The 20,349-nt window shown below is 34.6% G+C and overlaps 2 protein-coding genes and 2 pseudogenes across 2 annotated transcripts; all 4 read right to left on the bottom strand.

The window, feature by feature from the left end:
- Positions 1-3,065: 3,065 nt before the first annotated feature.
- Positions 3,066-4,366, bottom strand: LOC147293367 (uncharacterized; annotated as a pseudogene).
- A 572-nt stretch (positions 4,367-4,938) lies between these two features.
- On the bottom strand, positions 4,939-6,476 carry LOC147293366 (stearoyl-[acyl-carrier-protein] 9-desaturase, chloroplastic-like). Its single transcript, XM_086230462.1, has 3 exons — positions 6,355-6,476; positions 5,698-6,202; positions 4,939-5,609 (listed from the first exon to the last, which is right to left on the bottom strand). Exons 1-3 carry the CDS (start codon positions 6,411-6,413, stop codon positions 5,055-5,057), a joined length of 1,119 nt encoding a protein of 372 aa, XP_086086588.1. The 5' UTR covers positions 6,414-6,476; the 3' UTR covers positions 4,939-5,054.
- A 1,697-nt stretch (positions 6,477-8,173) lies between these two features.
- LOC147293365 (AP2-like ethylene-responsive transcription factor At1g16060) lies at positions 8,174-14,696 on the bottom strand. The gene is made up of 6 exons (XM_086231054.1): positions 14,640-14,696; positions 9,058-9,140; positions 8,779-8,864; positions 8,623-8,631; positions 8,424-8,512; positions 8,174-8,311 (listed from the first exon to the last, which is right to left on the bottom strand). Exons 1-6 carry the CDS (start codon positions 14,694-14,696, stop codon positions 8,174-8,176), a joined length of 462 nt encoding a protein of 153 aa, XP_086087180.1.
- Positions 14,697-16,614: 1,918 nt separating this feature from the next.
- LOC147293364 (secreted RxLR effector protein 161 pseudogene) lies at positions 16,615-17,376 on the bottom strand (annotated as a pseudogene).
- Positions 17,377-20,349: the final 2,973 nt, after the last annotated feature.

Genomic DNA, 20,349 nt, shown 5'->3' with positions numbered 1-20,349 from the left:
AAAAAAAAAAAACTTAAGACAATAACTTTGAAAGAAATATGGTTGGTGTTCGTGTTCAAGAGTGTTTGAGATTGCATTAAACTGTAATGCCTTAAATGATAGGCAATGTTGTATTGACTGACTTATGTAGATACAAGTGACGTATGTTTACAAGTGGTATACTGCAACTAGAACAAGTAAAGACAACTATGAACTAATTAATGAGATATATAATAAACACATGAATAATTAAGTGGAGGAAGTCCTAGATGATTAGGAACTCTTCTCACACCTTGCAAGGTGATAGGCCAATGGTGGACTGGCAGCTTGGAAATCAAATACCGAAAGCGAGTGGTAGATAAGCCTTTAGTGAGAACATCAGCAACCTGATCGTGAGTAGATACATAGCAAACTTCAAGTTCATTCCTAACCACCTTTCAATGAACATAATGATAATCTATTTCCACATGATGAGTGCACGCATGAAATACTGGATTTGATCCCAAAGATATGGCACATGTACACTAATGTTGTCACACCATAATCTAAGACAAGTAAGAAATAAATGAAGATCTTTAAATATGGAACGGAACCAGGACAAGGTTGCAGCCATGTAGGCAAGTTAACAATATATACTCAGCATCCGTATTGGACCCAGAGATACTGCCCGACATTTTGGAACTCCATAATATTAAATTGTTCCCAAGATAAACACAAGAACCCTCAATGGATCGACGATCATCAAGGTTGCCAGCATAATCCGCATTAGAATAGGCCTGTAAAGAGAGAGAGCCATGAGTATAATAAAGCCCATGAGTCAGTGTATGCTTTAAATAACGTAGAATATGCTTTATGGAAATCCAGTGAGTGGTAGTAAGCTGGTGCATATATTGACACACTTGATTAACTGCAAAGGCAATGCCATGCCGAGTGAGTGTTAAATATTGTAGGGTCCTCACCACACTTCTATAGTCAGTAGGATTAAGCAATGGATCACCATCAAAAAGACTAAAACGCCGGCCAGTAACTGCAGGGGTGGTCATGGGCTTAGAGCTAGTCAAGAAGATCGGTGTGCTGCAGAAGATCTGTGATATACTTGGACTGACATAAATGAAGGCCCAAAGGTGTTCTAGTAGCCTCAATACCCAAAAAATAATGGAAAGGCCCAAGATCCTTCATAGACAAAATGCGACCCAAATCCAAAATGAGTTGACGAATCATAGTGGGATTGTTTCCTGCAATAAGTATGTCATCAACATAAATTAAAAGAAAGATTTTGTCAGGCCCATTAACAAATGTAAACAATGAATAGTCTGCCAAGGAAGCCTGGAAGTCCAAATGTTCCGAGTGGAAAAACACTAAAACTAGACCTGTGGTGCCTGTTTAAGCCCATACAACAATCAGCTAAGTTTACACACATTCCAAGAAATCTGTGGATCAAAAAACCCAACAGGTTGTTTCATAAAAACATCCTCCTGAAGATAACCATGCAGAAATGCATTTTGAACATCAAGCTGTCGAATTGGCCAATTAAAATTGACTGCCAGAGCAAGGATAAGACGAATAGTATTGTGATTGACCACCAGACTGAAAGTTTCTCCATAATTCAGGCCTGCTTGCTGATGAAACTCATTAGCCACCAAGCGGGCCTTATAGCGCTCGATAGATCTATCAGACTTCTCTTTAATCATGCAAACCCATTATTAGGGAAAATGTTGTAGGATGAGTGAGGCGGAACAAGAACCCTTGTGCTGGCCCGTTGAAGAGCATTAAATTCGTCTGCCATAGCCTTTCTCCATTTTTCATCTCTATTAGCATGTTTGAAACAAGTAGGCTCCACACAATTATCAGACATAATCACAACATTAGCAAACTTTGAGTTTGGTTTAACAATACCGTCATTTTCCCGAGTGGTCATAGGATGCGTGTTACATGGTGGAGGCGCAGAAATATCATGGTGGAGACTGTGGTGGAACATAAGAAACCGACTAAGTGCGCAAAAATGCTGAAAAATAAGGAAAATAGAGTAATAAGACTCTTTTTAATCAACTTTTCCCTACAAAAAATAAGTATAAAGGGTATAAAAACATAAGAAATAATGAGCCTATCAGTATGCGCGCGCTTGGTATTTTTGCTTTGAACTGTAGTGACTTTCATCAATGACATGACGAGATTCCTCTTTGGTTGGAACCTCTTCTCCATGATACTATGTAATACCTTATTTTCTTCAATGATATATGCTTTGAAGGTATTTCAGTTTTGCTATTTTTATTATTTTTTATATTTCCATATTTTTAGTATTCATTAATTTTATAAAAAATTAGAATTATATACCTAATTCCAATTATCTTTTAAAAAAGAAGTAAGACCCAATAGTTTTTAAGACGGGCTACTAGCTTTCTTAAAATATTTTAGGCTTAGTTTCGTAATATTGTGAAAAGACTAAGCTGTGAAGTATAACCAGCTATAAAATAAAGTAGTTTAGTGTTTGGTAAATTTTGTTTTCAAACGTGTTGTGAAGTATAATCAAATGTGAAGCAAAGCAATAGTGTTTTGTAAATTTTCATGTAAAAGTATTGTGCATTTGTATAATGACTAAAATAGACATGTTGTGGTTAAAAGTGCTTTTTACTCATTTGTTTGTGTAATTTAGTAAAAAATAAAGTGCTTTTTACTTGTTTTTATATTTTTTGTACAAATTTAATCTAACATTCATTTTGCCTAAAAAAAGTCAATAAAGATGTATGCCTATTATTATTATTATTTTTTTGTATGAATTATCAATAAATATGTTGACAACATAACTATATAATATATATTATACTGACAAAAAAAAAAAAAACTGCATAATATTATAATTCAATAGTACAAATAAAATACCACAATGTTACTATGAAAATATATATAACTAACATTGGACATTCTTTTTAATTTAAAAATAAGAAATAAAAATATTGGACATTAAAGGTTTAAACCCACATTGGTCATTGATTTTGTTCATATGGGTAAGAAGTATATATGATATTATATATAAGTATTTGAGTGTGTGAGGAAAAATACTCATAAACAACTACATATTAAAATGTCTAAATGGATGCATGAATTAAACTTGTAGCAATGTTAATTCTCAGTGTCTCCATCTCTTGGGCTCCAGAACCAGTGGTAATATGATATTCATCAGCCTCAATCTCTACCTCCTCACTTAGGATGTCATTTGGGTCATCCTCACTTTCATTAAAATGTATATCACGTTTGACATGCCTCCTATGTAGTTATGAAGTGTCATAGTTGCAATAACAATTTTAACTTGCTTCGTAAATGAATAACTGGTCATGTCCCTTAAAATCTTCCTCTTTGTTTTCCATACTCCAAAAGTACGCTCAATGACACTCCTAAGAGAAGAGTGTGCATGGTTAAATATCTCTCTTGAACCTCTTGGTTGACTACCCTTGCGGAAATCTGGAAGATAATATCATTCACCCTTATATGGTCTCAAATACCCATTCATTTGTGGATACCCCGCATCCACGAAATTATATTTACCTATAAAATACAATACATGTTTAATTATACTATCATTTGAAAGTTCAATATTAAGCACAAATTTGAGTTATTACCATTTGGATGTTTAGGAAAGTTTAAAGCATCATTTTGAAAAATTGATAGAAATACTCTTGTATCATGTGCACGTGCCTTCCCAACCTGCACATGCAAATATGAATTGCATGTCAAAATTATATGCATTCATTATGTTTTGAGTCGATATCTCTTTCCTGTCAATGTATGGTACTTGATCTTGAGAAGGTATTGAGGCATGAACATGTATGCCATCAATAGCACCGGCCAATACAATCCTACAAATAATGTAAAGATAAACTTCTCAATACATATAACCTAATTAATAAGAAAAATCATAAAGTATTAGATCATGAAATGAGACATATATCTAGAATCTCTCAATATATATTTCTTTTGGGGTACCTTTAAACACTCAGGATCCAAAGTTTTTATGATATCTATTGCCATAAGATATACACTATCAAGTAAGATACTAAAATATATACTCACGATCCCACCAGAATGTTGAAAGCGTTCTTGAATTAACTTAGTTCCTACACTATGTCCTAGAATGTACGTGCAAATAGAAGTCAAAGCAATACTTTTACAAAAAATAATAACTAGTGTAGTGGTGGGAGGTATCTCTTTCAACTTACCAAAACAGTCACAACTAGATTGGGAGACAATCACAGTTAAGTTGTGACTGGATTGTTTTGTTTTTTGTTTTTGATTTTGTTTTTTTAAATTGTACTACGATGTAGTATAAATAAAGGTTAAAGTAGTACCCTTACACAAAATAATAACTAGTGTAGTGGCGGGAGGTGTCCATTTCATGCCAAGTTGTTTTTTGGTGAGGTTGTTTGATGTCGGCTGGATGGAGGTGGCCTGTGGTCGGTCGGATGACGGGTTTCGGTGGTCGGCCAGACATCGGTTGATGGTGGTTGGTAGGACCACAATGAAGGTAGGTGGTTGGGTATTTTTTTTATTTTTTATTGTAGTGACATGTGATGTAATATTTGTGAAATTTAGTACTATTTATTTTATTATTTTATTTGACTTTTCAACTAATACATAATCTAAAATGTTATTCAATTTTGATATTTAAACTAAAAAATTATTAAAATTTGATATTTAAAATCAATGAACCTTTAATATATTTTATGACTTAAAGTATTTTAACACATCAAACTGGGTAACCAAGGAAAAGTCAACCCAAACTTAGCTTCTACGTACAAATCTGAAATATATCAACAAAAAATGCCATAAAAAGTCAATCCATAAATGTTGAAGGTCAAAAGACTGAAATTAATATTTGATATAAGACGAGGGTTTATTACAATTCCAATCTTATGCAAAGATGAAAATGTAAAAGCCCCTAAAATAATTTAAGCCCAAAGTCTTAATTAAATATGTTTTTATTCTTAATTTAGTAATATTCTAAAATATATTAATGTGATACAGAATTTTGGTGTGTCTCACGCACAAGAAGTGAAGAAACAATTAATAGTAGTGCATGTCTAGACTTGTCTGTCAAAGATCCAGCTGAAAGGTGTAGTGGGTGCATGTTTGGCCCTTGCTTTAGCTTTTTCGTCTAGCCTTCTAAGTCTTGGGGCTAACCCACAAACATATTCCTGAGCCTTTTGCCCCTCAGCCGAGAGTCCAGTTAGGCTCTCCACCTTCCACCTCCCCACCAAGAACTCCAATATATCCACATAGTCACCGACGGTGTAGACGCTGAGACGCTGGGCCACAACCGAGAAGAGCTCGAAAAGGTTGTCATCTCGGTCGTCGTACATCAAGTGGGCCGGCATAGTGATTTTCTTCCTCATCATGTCCGCAAAAGAAATGATGGTATAATCAGGATCTACGTCGAAGAGCTTTTCCACAATCTTAGTGTAGGCAGCTTCATGACGCTTCTCATCTGACGCTATTGTGCCACATATTTGAGCCAACCTCAAGTCCCCATGTTCCCTGGCAAGCCTGGCAGTGTTTCCATGAGAGATAGCTGTGGCCCTTTCCTGAAATGAAGTGTAAATGAAAATGTTGTAGGGACTATTCTCTCCACCGGGATCCTACAACAAAAGACACAATTATGAGTGGATTTGAACACAATTAAAAACTTTATCAATTAACTCTAAGCCAGCTAGCTAAGCAACTCACCATTCCAAAGCTGATCAAATACTGAATGGTCTTCTCAATTTGGCGCATGTCCACTCGTCCAGAGAGATAGAGATACTTATTGAGAAGGTCACCATGCCTGTTTTCTTCAGCAGTCCAAGCCCTGTTCCAAATTGCCCAAGAAGAAGAGCTTGCACCCGTTTCATCTCTCACTCCATCCAACGTATTAAGCATTGTTTGATAAGTTGGAAGGGCTTCTTCAGTGATCATATCACCAACCAAAACGACGTAGTAATCATCTGGAATCTCCTTTGCCCTCTCCCTCAGTTCCTCGACCTGCTCATGAAATCCATCAGAGGCAGCGTCTGGAAGAAAATCTTGAGGCTGCCAACTACTTTCAACAGGCTTCAAGTGGACTAAGAGGTTCTTCGCCGCCCAATCATCCAACGATTTGAAGATCTCAATCTTTTCATGTGGCATGGTATGAGTTTTTTGAAAACACAACTCCCGACGAGGCAAAAAAGCCTTCTTCCCATTCACAAGCTCCCTACATTATTGAAACAACGTACACCAATTTTAAAAGAGCAACAGCAAAGGAAAGCAAAGAAAAACAGCACAGTAATTATTTATATGAGAAACTTGATTAATTAGAAAGATACTACAAAACCAAATTATATGGAAGAATTAATGAAGTCTCACTTGGAGGGTGAGTGGAGAGTAGAGGCCATGAAGAACTTGGGAGATCTGAGGCTGGTCATTATTTTGTACCAGATAGAGCAAATCAACAAAGAATTGGAAATTTCAACACTTACGAGATTGAGAGTGAGAGGTGATCGAAGTACTGAATTAAAAATGCAGTGGCAATATATTTATAACAGATTTTTGGGATGGGAAGCATTTAACGTCAATGTGATATACATGTACTAGCAGATTGACCTTTTGATTAATAGCAGATTGTACTAGCAGATCGACACGAGAGATATATATATATTAATCAATATGTGTCTTAGGGATGCTTCACGGCTAAGATTAATTGATATGAGCTTGTTTCATGCTATTATAGCTGGAAAAGTCGTTAAACCCATTTTGTAACACACACACACACATATATATATATATACACTCACATACCCATGTCGTAACATATATATATATATACCCATATTGTTTAATATGGGTGGGTATATACTCACACACATATTGGGTATATACTCACACACATATTGATTAATATGTTCACAGACCGTGAACATACTCATGTCGTAGCATATATATATATATATATCAACATGGGTCTGTTATATATATATATATAAAATTGTTCCTCTACTTATAAATTTTATTTGCAATCCTTCGTAGACCCATGTTTCAATTCATCTAGAGAATTCATAAATTAACCATCAAATCATATTATAAATTAGAGAGAAAGAACACATGAGTATTTGTAGTAAAATAAAATTAACATACGTGAGAAAGGAAACAAACCAGCAAATCTCTTCAGTATAGCACCATGGTGACTGATCTGGTTGGGTTTTTGTCGTTCTGCTTCTATTTTTGTAGGGATTGGCTGGGCTGCTTTGAGATGTAGAGAAGCACCTATGTACCTACGTTTGTTTTTTGGGTGGGATGGAAAAGGAAGTCCTGCTTGTTTTTATGAGTAATTTTGTTTTTTTAGAATTTCCAAATTTATTCCCACTTGGAAAAGAGAATTCTTACTTGCATAAGAATCGTAAAATGACGCCTATTTTGTTGGAATTTAAACTTAGGATTTTAGCTCTGTAAATTCCACAAATATTTCTCTCGTAATTTGTGAATTTCCCTATAATTTGGCCAAACACGGAACTTTCAATTTTCCACACATGAAATACTGACTTTTTTTTAAATCCCAAGTTTTTTTTTTTTTTCTGCATCCAAACACATTGTAAAGGTGTATAATTGTGTCACAATTTATGTATATAACAGTGACACGGTAACTGTATGATTAGTGTCAATGACTGGACAATAAGCAAAAAAAAATTAATTTAAAAATCTGTTAGCCATTTAATTGTTATTAATTCATAGCCCTCCTAATTAACTACTTTGATTATCCCCAGCCTTGTTTGTCATATTTTCCCCCTGGACATCTTTTTTTCTCTAATTTTTCCTCTCTTTTTTTCACCCCTACAATTTTGTTCAGTTTCCTTTTTGTCCTTTGATATTGATCGAACAATTATAATTCAATTGTAATATTACAGTTACAGTCACAATTTCGCAATATATACCACATACACCGTATATATTCATGGTATTATACAAAGCTATCAAGTAAATTATTTGGTCTTTCTATAGATCATGTAACGGGAATGAACTAAATTTCATATTGGGATGATGATGGATCAATCAGCTGAAAAGGGAATATATATAGTCTCACAAAAATAAAAGAAATATATTTTATATTTTCTTATGAGAAAATATAAATATTTGTTCTACATAAACAAATTAAGAAAAAAAAAAAAGGGAAATTAATTGGGATGACTAACTAGTAACTATACCTTGCAACGCCTCTATATTTGGAAACTCCCCGAGAAAAACCACTGCTCTTCCTTCTCAATGATCCAATATATTCCTCCCTTGACTGACCCTCCATATCTTTCAATTCTTTTGGATATGTGGATAACTGCAATCGTTAATGCAAATGAAGTAATTAGTTCCTTAATTAATTTTCCATTTTGTAAGATCAAATATTAAAAATAAAAATAAAAATAATTTCAATTAATTAAGAAAATTACCGGAAAGTTAAGAATGGTATCTGGACCCCAGTATTTAAGTGCTGCTAAGTCATAAGCATGTGCTGCAGCTTCCTCATCATCATATGCGCCTGCAAAAGGTCAATAGCTAAAGCATTCACTTATTGATTTTTCTCTTAATTTTCCAATAATTGTATTGTAATAAAATATTGTACGTAAAGTAATTCAAATTAAAACGTACCAAGGTAGACTGCATTTGAGTACCATTCCGAGCATAAACAGCACCAGCGCAAAACCAAGAAGGAAGAAATTTTATTTCAGATACCATAAAGAAAATGATGTACATTAATTAAAAATAATCAAATATATGAGTATGTGGATATATGAGATTGTAAACCTTGGCGCCCTTTCTTGTTTTGTGATTCATTCCAGCAATTCTTGTCCCACAAATGAGCCTCATATCGGCCTGTCCATCGGTGCCTGAATAAAAAATCATGCAGAATCTATTTAGGAAAAAAAAAAGCAAAACGTGCAAAATAAATCCAGAAAACTTCAAGAGGGGATCATGTTAAATGTGATGTCTAACAACGTTCGAACGTCTCTATTGTTAAGCGTTCGAAAGTTATAGACATTTCGTGATCCAATATATATATATGATTGATTGATTTGAGGTGTGGTGACCCCTCGATAAATGGAGCTACGTTGAGGTGGGGAGTCCCTTGGGACACTTTTCCTTGTTCGTTTGACCTTTGTGACGTACTGCAGTGTTATTAGTACTAGGCATAAATCTTCAATGGGGCATGCCCCATGGAAGACCCTCTCTTAGTACTAGTGTTATTAGCTGCATTGGTTTTCTGTTTTTTATTTGATAACTTGGCCATGAAATTGGAATTAAGAAGATGGAGGTATTGGAAATGGTGAGAGAGAGAGAGATAAAAATTAAATAGAGGGAGATATGACCAAGGAATTAAATTTTGTTTTTTTAGGGTGTCGAAATCGAAGCACATGTTTAATAATTTTTCGGGAATATTTCGCCAAAATTTTTAAAATTTTTGAAATTTCGCCGAAATTTATCGAAATTTACCGAAATTTCGCTGAAATTTATCAAAATTTATCGAAATTTACCGAAATTTACCGAAATTTATCGAAATTATCGAAATTATCGAAATTTTCATATTTTCTATTTTCTATTTTCTCCAACTTCAGAAATTCACCAAAAATAGCTCAAGACTCCAAATAATTCACCGAAAACTTCTACAGACTCGTATTGATGAGTACTAATTTCCTATAACCTCCAAATGGTCAAATTGCTTTCAAAAAAATTATGAAAAATCCTACTTGTATAATTTAATTCTGAAAAAAATCTTAATCGTCAAATTCTTGAATTTTCATTTTCTAAAATTCATTTCCACACAACTAAGCTCTAGAACCACAACCAAAGGTCTAAGTTAGTTAAAATAAATTTAAAGAAATTTCTAATTCCTTTAAACAAACCTTAAAACAAATTTGAAAAATTTAAGTAACAAAATTACCATAAGCCAAAATTTGGGTTATTACACTTAGTGAAGACAAAGCTTGGCTAGGTAAGAGACCCGAGAAAAAAGGAAGGAAAGAAAAAAAAAAAAAAGACTGAAGAGAGAGGCACAGGGAAAAAAAGTAAGAAAGAAAAAAAAAAGAAGAAAAATGAGGGGGGGTTTGGGGCCTTTGGGCAATTGGAAAGAAGAAAAAAAGATTTGAGATTTCTTTTAGTTATTTTAAATCTTAAACTTTAATACATTTTTATATAAAAAAATAATTAAAAGTATCCTAAAGGGCTTAAAACTTAATATCCTAAAAAATATAGAGTATATATGGTTTAATGTATAGATTATAAAGTATAAAAAGTATTAGGGCATATAGAATATATAGAGTATTATGGTTTAGATTTTAGTGTATAATTAAATTATACAGTATAAAGAATATACTAATTTTGTTTATTCATTATACTAATTTTATTTAACAGTATTTGCTCCAGCGCACATTATATTCACCTTATATCACATGAAACCTACTATATAATTTGATTTCTTCAATGTTTTTTTTATCAATTTAGTAGATAATATGTTAAATAAATATATGGTGAAGTTTCATTCAAAATTTTCGTATTTTGATAGCAATTTCCGTCACTTTCATCTAATTTTTGTCAAAATTTAAAAATCTTTAAAATTTCCGTCGAAATTTCCATCAAAATTTCCATCGAATTTCCTCGAAATCTGAAATTTTATTCTTTGGATATGACTAAGTCCTCCTATGAGGAGGTTTATAAAAGGAAGAGCAAAAAAGAATGGGCCGAATATTATATTGGAAGAGTGTGAGTTGTGCCAATTCACAGCTGATTGCCGGCTGAGGAGGTTGTTTCTTGTGGCCGTCTTTAACCGGCTCGTCTGGTATCTTCTGCCTTGTCCCACCCCTATCTTATATGATATGTACGTGCTATTGCCATCATAATAAAATGTCGATCAATTCAATGATGTGGACAATTCTGTCTTTATCCATAAGATGATCTCTCTCTCTCTCTAACATGATAATACATCACAGATTCATTTATACATATATACATACTAATATTCAAACATATCAATATGTATACACAGCTCTTCTCTTATATATCCAAATTTTAATGTCTAGTAGTTTGTGTTCTAATGCAGTTGTCCATCGATTGACCACTGTAAATTTTGTTTCATTTTTCCTCCTAACCATCAATCGGCACCCATTAATCGATATGTTACGTTTCTATACCTTGAAGTAAACATTAATTAGTCTATCGTAAAATGAGAACAACAACTGGAAATTAAATTGTTGTCAATATATAAATCAAATGTGGTTTTGATAGTTGAAAAACTAACTTGTCCAATATCGATCAATGTCCTCTTCTAATTGATCGACAATAAATTCAAAAATTTAAAAACTACGGACTTTTCGACCTGCGAAATTCAAATAATTTTATTTTAGAGATCCCTTGTAGGGCCTACTCCATATTGAATTTCAACAATTCGAGTCGTTTATATTTGAGGTCTTTATTCAAAAATCATTTGTACAAAAGATTAGACAAATCAGAAACCATAAAGATATTCATTTTGATCAAAAAAATAGACAAGCAAAATATTTTCAATAAATACTTGAAATAATGACCATTTAATCAAACGGTTAAATAATTTCTAATTTACCAAAATGATTGCGAGGATGATCCTTTTATAGAGACTAAAAAAGTTAACAGTTTCAATCATCAAAATATATTATAGAATGGACCCTTATAAGGGATCCCTTAATGGAGCTCCCTGATATATATATATATATATATATACATACAGAAATGATCACCCGCTCACCATAGAGCGGGGAATTCCTCACTCACCTAACCACCCACCCACCACGGTGCGGGGAATTCAATGATCGGGACCGTCCAATTTTCAGGTCCATCCTTAAGAGTCATCCATGGAAAAAATCAGCCAAATCGATAATTGATTGGTCCTCCAAACTTTGCAGACAAATACAATTCGTCAGATAAGGTTGAAATGATGTCGACAGTTATACACTGGCTAAAGAGTTTCTGATTTGGCTGATTTTTTGCATGGGTGATCTTTGAATGATGCCCTAAAATATGAACGGTCCGATTATTGAAATTCATTACTGGGTGGTTAGGTGAGCGGGGAATTCCCCGCTCTATGGTGAGCGAGTGATCATTTATGTATATATATATATATATATATATAGAGAGAGAGAGAGAGAGAGAGAGAGAGAGAGAGAGAGAGAGAGAGAGAGAGCTTCCTTTAAGGGATCCTTTAAATATGTTTATTTAAGGGATTTTGCATAAGCCCATGATATACAAAATAAAAATAGAAAATTAGAATTAAATACCAAATATCAATAGTTTTTCAGTAAAGCAACAAGACACTAAGTTTTTTTAGTTTAGGTACAAACCTAAAACAAAACATTTTGGATTAGGTCTCAAATTAGTTTGCTATACAGTTGTGATTGTCGAACAGTCACAACTATGACTGTTTCAAATTCATAAAAATTCAAACTTTATAAGGGTTTAATGTTTTTAATTTAGGCTTGGGGGATAAAGTCATATAACTCATAGACTAAACATTAAAGTTTAAGCCTTGTAAATATTGAAAAAACAACAAATTAATAAAAAATTTATGACTGTTAGACAGTCACAGCTCAGTATAACAATGTTTTTTTAAAGTTGGTACCTAAACTGAAATTTAGTATCTAAAGTGAAATGACATAAACGTTTTAGTAGTTAAAATGAAAAAACATTGCAATTTGGTACTTAAAGTCAACAGACCTAAATAAAAATTGTTAGCAATATGTGTATGTATATATATATATATAGAGAGAAAGAAAGAGAAAGAGAGAGAGCTTTCATTAAGGAATTCTTTAAATAAGTTTATTTAAAAGATTCTCATGGGCTCACTCCATATATTAGAACAATATGAACCATTTACTTTTTAGGTCTCTATTCAAAGATTATCCTTACAAAAAGAAAACCATTTCGTTTGATTAAATAGTGATCATTTCAAGTGTTTGTCGAAACATTATATTCATCTATTTATTTGAACAAAATTAGACACTTAAATGATTTTTGATTTATCTAATTTTTGTAGGGATGATCTTTGAATAGAGACACAATATATATGGAGTAGGTCCCACAAAAAATTCCTTAAACAAAACATTTAAAGAATCTCATAATGGTAGCTCATTACATATATATATAATAATGATAATACATTGGCATGCTATATTGTCCAACTAGCCATTTGGATTAATATATTAACATAATTAATCTAACATATTAACTTATATGTTATGTGCTATTACTATCATATTAAAATCTAAACAATTTGGCCAATTTTGTCATGATCTCTAGGATCATCTCTAGATCTCTCCGAAATTTGATAATACATATCATTTATATGTATATACTAATATATATATATATATATATGTATATACACATAAATTCCCTCTATATATAAGACGTCCATTCTTTAACTAAAGAACATACATTGGTATTTTTTAGGTCATGTTTTAGAGGATTCAACATTTTTGGGTATAGGGTTCTATATTTAGGGTATGAAATTACTGTTCAAGGTTATCTTTAGGTTTTAACTTCCGAATTTTAGGTTTACAGGATTCAACATTTTAGGGAATAAGGTTCTATATTTTAGGGTATGAAATTATTGTTCGAGAAACTCGGGAGTTAAAACATAAAATCTAACCGAGGAACGAGAACTCAAAATCATTAGAGTTGAAACCAAGGAATAGGTCTTGATTGACGATTTAAACTCTAAAGTATTAAACTAGCTATGTCAAGAATAAGATCAAAAAATAAAAAAAACATAAACTATATGTGTTCGTTCTTTAGTTAAAGAACAAACATCCTATATAGAGAAAAGTTGTAAATATACATACATACACATACAAATAGGGATATAAAATCAAAATTGTTAGCAGATATTTGACATGTTATGCTTTTATTTCAATACGGATAATACATCCAAATAAAATTCACCTAATCAATAATCTATATTGACAATACATATAACAAATATGTTACAGTTAAGAATATGTATAACTGTTTGGCACTGCTTTTAGAATTGTCAAAAACGATTTCAAATTAATAAAAGCGCTTTTGGTAGCGTTTGATAAAAATAAATAGAAGTGCTTCTGACTTATAAAAGCGCTTTTAAGGGATTTTTTGAGAAGCACATGTCAAGTGCTTCCTCAAGAAGTCCTTTCAAATGCTTTTGCATGAACAACTTAGAAGTTTTATAAAATTTATATGTGTTTCTTAATATAAGCGCTTCTGATAAAAGCACTACTAAATAAAAGTGTTTCTAAGAATCAGTGTCAAACGAGCTCTAAATACGTATAAGAATCCATATTGACAATACGTATAACAAACATTTAAATACATATAATAATCCATATTGACAATACGTATAAAATGTCTGGTAAGAACATCTAAAATTATAAATTAGTTTTCATGGTAATGTCTAAAAAATATGCGGAATATATTGCTATCTAGATTCTCATTAAACTTATTCACAAAATACTATGTTTGTATAATATCTAACCTGTTATAATAAATGAGGTTAAAATTTAGTTTAAATTTGAAGAAAATGAAACACTGATAGGCTATTTGTTGAACAAAATTTAGTGCATAAATTTGGTTAATATATGTAGTAGTACAATACCGAATAATCTCACATTCTCACCCACACAGAAATAAGTAAGAGATAAGAGGTTAGAGGCGGATGTCACCATCTTGTGCACAATAATTGCTCCTTGTACGTACTTACTGTTTTGCACGTGTCTAATATAGTAACTAAATCCAAATCCAATATGATTATAGCATTTGGGACTTTGTCGAATAATTTAGTAAAATACTACTCTCTTTTTTTCGAACGGAAAAATTTAGTAAAAGTCTACTCAATTAGAATGTTAAGTGTAGAAAAACATAATGACCAGGTAATTAAAAGAGAAAATTTTAGCAAGGGAATTATTTGGATACTGAGGTTTGAGGACCTACTTGTACTGAGGTTCTCATGTGGTCTACTAATTCTTTGACAGTTGTTTTTAAAATAAAAACATACAAAATGCCCAAACAGCTGTAAGGCCGTTTAGCCTCTAAACGTGAACACGATGTGAAATAAACAGATGACATGGAAAAACCCTTTCATCTTTAGATTTGAAACTCAACTCCAAACAATCGGTTCATTTAGAGGAGACGAAGACCAGTGACGGTGCGCCGACAACCAATCGCGGGATGTCGACAACGATTCTACTGCTTCACCAGTAGAATTATTATGTAGAACACTTGGAGTGAAGATAATTTCCTCAAAACCCAAAATCTTTACTGCTCTTCAATGAGGATTTTCTTTTATGTTTTTAATATATGAGGTCAAGTTGCCAAGTTGCTAGAACAATATCCCTCTAAAACAATTTCATGTCATGTGTTTGTTTCAAATCGTGTACGTTCACATTTAGAGGCTAAACGACGTTACTCTTCAACATGTTTGGGCCTCTCCAGCTATTTAGGCCTTTTGTGTGTTTGTATTTTAAAAACAGATGTCAAAGAATTAGTCATTCACATGAGAACCTCAGTACAAGCAGGTCCTCAAACGTCAGTAATTCCTTTGCTAAAATTTTCCCTTTCAATTTAGTTGCTGGAACCAAATCAGGACTCTCACTTTAAAAGTGTATATGTTAGAACTACTACTTCACTTAATCATCAAATGAGGCTATTTCATCAATTTAAGGGATTAATGTCATTTTGCTCCCCAGACTATTACACATGTATCAGTTTGCTCCCCAGACTTCTAATTTGGAAAATTAAGGACCCTGACTTTTTCAATTTTGCCAATTAAGGTTATTCCGTCAATTTATACATTTTTCATCTAAAATGTCGAGATGATCAAGCAAAATTTAGCAAGAAATAAAAGAGGAAAAATGATGCATGAGGAAAAAATGATAAGATCTAATTGGAAGGGACCATTTTGCCCTCAAAGATTTGGATAAAAAATGTGTAAATTGACAAAAGAACCTCAATTGGCAAAATTGAAAAAGTCAAAGTCCTTAATTTTCCAAATTAGAAGTCTGGGGAGCAAACTGATACAAGTGTAATAGTCGGGGGAGCAAAATGGTATTAATCCCTCAATTTAATCCAAACGTCCGTTATTTTCAGGCATAAAATTGTCACTCCACTCACCATTAAAAATTAATTGTAAAAAAGTAGGAAAAAAGGGAGGAGGCAGACCCTCTCCCTCCCTCTACCCCGGCCCTCTCTCACAGCCACCATCCGGCACTCCGGCAGCCTCCCCGCGCCGGCTATGCCCCCTCTTTTTTTTTTTTTTTTTTTTTCTCTCTCTCTCTCTCTCTCTCTCTCTCTCTCTCTTTGTTGGGTACACTCAAAGAAGCTATAACACACAAGCTTGAATGGAAAGAGTACATTTATTGATAACAAACTGCAGGCTTATAAAGCCTTTTACAAAGAGATAAAATCAAATAACAACCCACGTTTGCAACAACCTAAAACGTGGTAACAGACTAAGAGGAAATCGTCAAACAACTAGTCCCTAAAAAATAGGACTTATTAACAGAGTGACTAACTAAAAACCCAGAATACTAAGCTGTTAACCAAACAGTCTAACATTCCCTCCTTTAAACTGTATGCAGAATGCATTCAGTTTATATTAGGAACTTCACACACGCCCAGCAATCTTCGAAGCTTCAAAAATACCTCCAACCTGAGTGGCTTTGTCATAATTTCAGCAACCTGGTCTTGAGTATTACAATAACTCAAATCAACCACACCATCTCTTACCAATTCACGAAGAAAATGAAACCTGATGTCAATGTGCTTGCTTCTGCCATGAAGAACAGGATTCTTGGAGAGTTTTATACTTGAACTGTTATCACACAAAATTGTAGTACACTTCTCCTGCATATGACCAAGCTTCTCTAAAATTCTTCTTAACCAAACACACTGACAGGCGCATGAGGCAGTAGCAATATACTCGGCTTCAGTGGTGGATAAGCTAACCACAGGCTGTTTTTTGGATGACCATGACACCGCTCCAGAACTAAACATGAATACACACCCTGAAGTACTCTTGCGATCATCTATATCTCCAGCAAAATCACTATCTGAATAGGCTGTGAGTTGCTTACAGCCTTCTTTCTTGTAGAAAATCCCCAGATCAGTCGTTCCCTTCAAGTATCTAAGTAATCTTTTCGCTGCCAACCAGTGTTGCTCTGTAGGACACGACATGAACCTGCTGATAAGACTCACACCATACATCAAATCAGGTCTGGTTGCAGTTAAATACATAAGACTGCCAACCACCTGCTTAAACACACTTGCATCAACCTTAGCTCCCTTTTCGTCTTTTGACAATTTGCAACCTGGAACTATGGGGTTCTTCACCAAGTTGCTTTTGTCCATGCCAAATCTTTCTAAAACTTCATGAGCATACTTTCTTTGACACACATAAATCCCATCAGAATTTTGTATTACTTCAACCCCCAGAAAATATCTCATCTTTCCCAAGTCTGACATGTCAAACTCTAACATCATTGACTTCTTAAACTCTTCACACATACCCCTGTCATTTCCAGTAAAAATTAAATCATCTACATAAAGACTAACAATTAAGAGCTTACCTCCTTCCTTCGACTTTGTAAATAGGGTGTGTTCACAATGACACTTTTCGAAGCCTTCTTTAGCAAAATAGGTCTCAATTTTGCTGTACCAAGCTCGTGGAGCTTGTTTGAGACCATACAGCGCCTTATTCAGCTTATAAACCTTGTGCTCCTCTCCCTTCTTCTCATATCCCTGAGGCTGTTGGACAAACACTTCCTCATTGAGCTCACCATGCAGAAATGCGCTCTTCACATCAAGCTGAAAAATACTCCAACCTTCTTGAGCTGCTAGAGCAACTACCAAACGTATGGTATCTAGTCTTGCAACTGGAGCATAAACTTCTGTGTAATCAATCCCATATTGTTGTGCATAACCCTTTGCCACAAGTCTGGCCTTGCACTTGTCTATCTCACCACTTTCATTGAGTTTTGTTTTAAAAACCCATTTAACTCCAATGGTCTTCACTCCTTCAGGTAGAATAGTCAAATCCCATGTTTTATTACGTTCAATAGCCTCAATCTCTGCATTCATAGCATCTCTCCATTTCTTACTCTTCACGGCTTCCTCGAATGCAATGGGATCAGCTTCTGTGTAAATCATCATGGCTCTCAAGTCTTCTTCTTCTGACAGACCCTCTCCGGTTTCATAATCTTGCATCCAAAGTGGAACTCGTCTTGCCCTCCCTTCAACTGGACCCGAGGAATTCTCATCATGTGACTCACTGGAAGGTGAGCTTGTACCACTTGAACTAGCTTCGTTTGCTTCGTTTGTGTCATTTGAGCCAGCTTCTTCATTTTCGTTAACTTCTGCTCCAGGTTCCCCTTCATTTTCAGCTTCATCATCTTCTTCTTCACTATCACCCTATTCTAACACATCCGAAATCATTTCTTCCCTGCTCATGTCCCAATTCCAGCCCTTGTTCTCCTAAAAAACAACGTCCCTACTAACAATTATCTTCTTAGAGACCGGATCAAACAATCTATAAGCTTTCGACTCATCGCTCACTCCCAATAAAACACACTGAATGCTTTTGTCATCCAACTTGATTCTTTTCTGGTCTGGTACGTGCACATGAGCTAGGCAACCAAAAACTCTGAAATACTCTACTGTGGGCTTCATACCACTCCATGTTTCCTCTGGAGTTCTATTTTGCACAGTTAAAGTAGGACACCTGTTAAGAACATGCACACACCATCTCACAGCTTCTGGCCAGAAAGCTTTTGGAACCTGCTTCTCAGTGAGCATACAACGCACCAAATTCATCACAGTCCTATTCTTCCTCTCAGCAACTCCGTTTTGCTGAGGAGTATAGGATGTGGTTAATTGCCTGGTTATGCCATTTGCCTTACAAAACTCCCCAAACTCATTTGAGGTGAACTCACCACCTCTGTCAATCCTCAAACATTTAAGGTAGGCACCTGATTCCTTTTCAACGCAAGCTTTAAAAATTCTAAACATGGTAAAAGCCTCTGATTTTTCATGCAAGAAGTAAATCCAAGTCTTACGACTAAAGTCATCGATAAAACTCAAGAAATACCTCTTGTTGCTGTTTGATGCAGGCTTTATAGGGCCACATATGTCGGCATGTACCAGCTCCAGTTTCTGTGACGCCCTCCATAGACTTTTTTTTGGAATGGATTCCCTGTGCTGCTTTCCAACCAAACACACTGTGCATAACTTTGCAGGAGTTGTAAGAGAAGGCAAACCACTGACCATCTTTTTACATTGAAGGGTTCTCAACCCTTTGAAGCTCAAGTGTCCGAATCTGCAGTGCCATAAATAACTCTCATTCTCTGTCACAACCTGAAAACAAGTAGTAGTTTTAGGCACCATCGCTGCAAGCACAACAAACATCCTGTTCGCGCTCATCTTGGACTGAATAATTAGACCCTTACTAGGATGAAAAACTTTGCACTCCCCATGTTGAATCAGAATTGCCACACCTTTTTCTTGAAGCTGCCCCATACTTATCAGGTTATTTTTCAACTCAGGAATGTAATAGACCTCAGAGATTACCTGAGTGATTCCATTCACTTGCATTCGAACGTTTCCTTTCCCCACAACTGCCATCCTTGAGTTGTTGCCTAGTTTCACAGTTTGCCTGAATTGAACATCCAAATCTGAGAACCATTCTTTATTTCCACTCATATGATTACTGCATCCTGAATCGAGGAACCAGATCTCTTCTCTCGTAGCATGGTTAAGCTCTACATAGGACATTAATAGCATCTCTTCTCCTTCATCTAGTTCTGCATAGTTGGCTCCCTTCTCCCAACTGGGACACTCATACTGAAAGTGTCCTAATTTGTGACACTTAAAGCACTCGATAGTGGCTTTGTTGAAAGGTTGTCTGCCACGACCTCTTCTTCCTCCTCTGAACGCCCCTCGACCTCTTCCTCTGCTAGTATTGTCTTCATGCGTGACCTTGAGAGCCTGCTCCTCTCCTCGATGGCCATTCATTCTTTGTTCATGGACCAGCAAACTGCTCTGCAACTCATCAATGGTCAGTGTGTTCAAATCATTGGATTCTTCAATAGAACAAACCACATAATCATATTTTGAAGTCATGGACCTCAAAACTTTCTCATTGATGATGGTTTGGCTCATTGTCTCACCATGAGCCTTCATTTTGTTGGCTATAGTGAGAGTACGAGCAAAGAAATTATCAACAGTCTCGCCCTCCTTCATGTGGAGAGTCTCAAAGTCCCTCCGAAGTGCTTGCAACTGTGCCCTCTTCACCTTGGTAGAGCCTTGGTATTTCTGTTTCATGGAGTC

Source organism: Dryas octopetala, chromosome 2, assembly GCF_963921425.1.
Source record: "Dryas octopetala chromosome 2, drDryOcto1.1, whole genome shotgun sequence".
In the NCBI taxonomy this organism is placed as follows: domain Eukaryota; kingdom Viridiplantae; phylum Streptophyta; class Magnoliopsida; order Rosales; family Rosaceae; genus Dryas; species Dryas octopetala.
The sequence above is the reverse complement of the archived record's forward strand: the minus strand, read 5'-3'. Positions and strand labels throughout refer to the sequence as shown.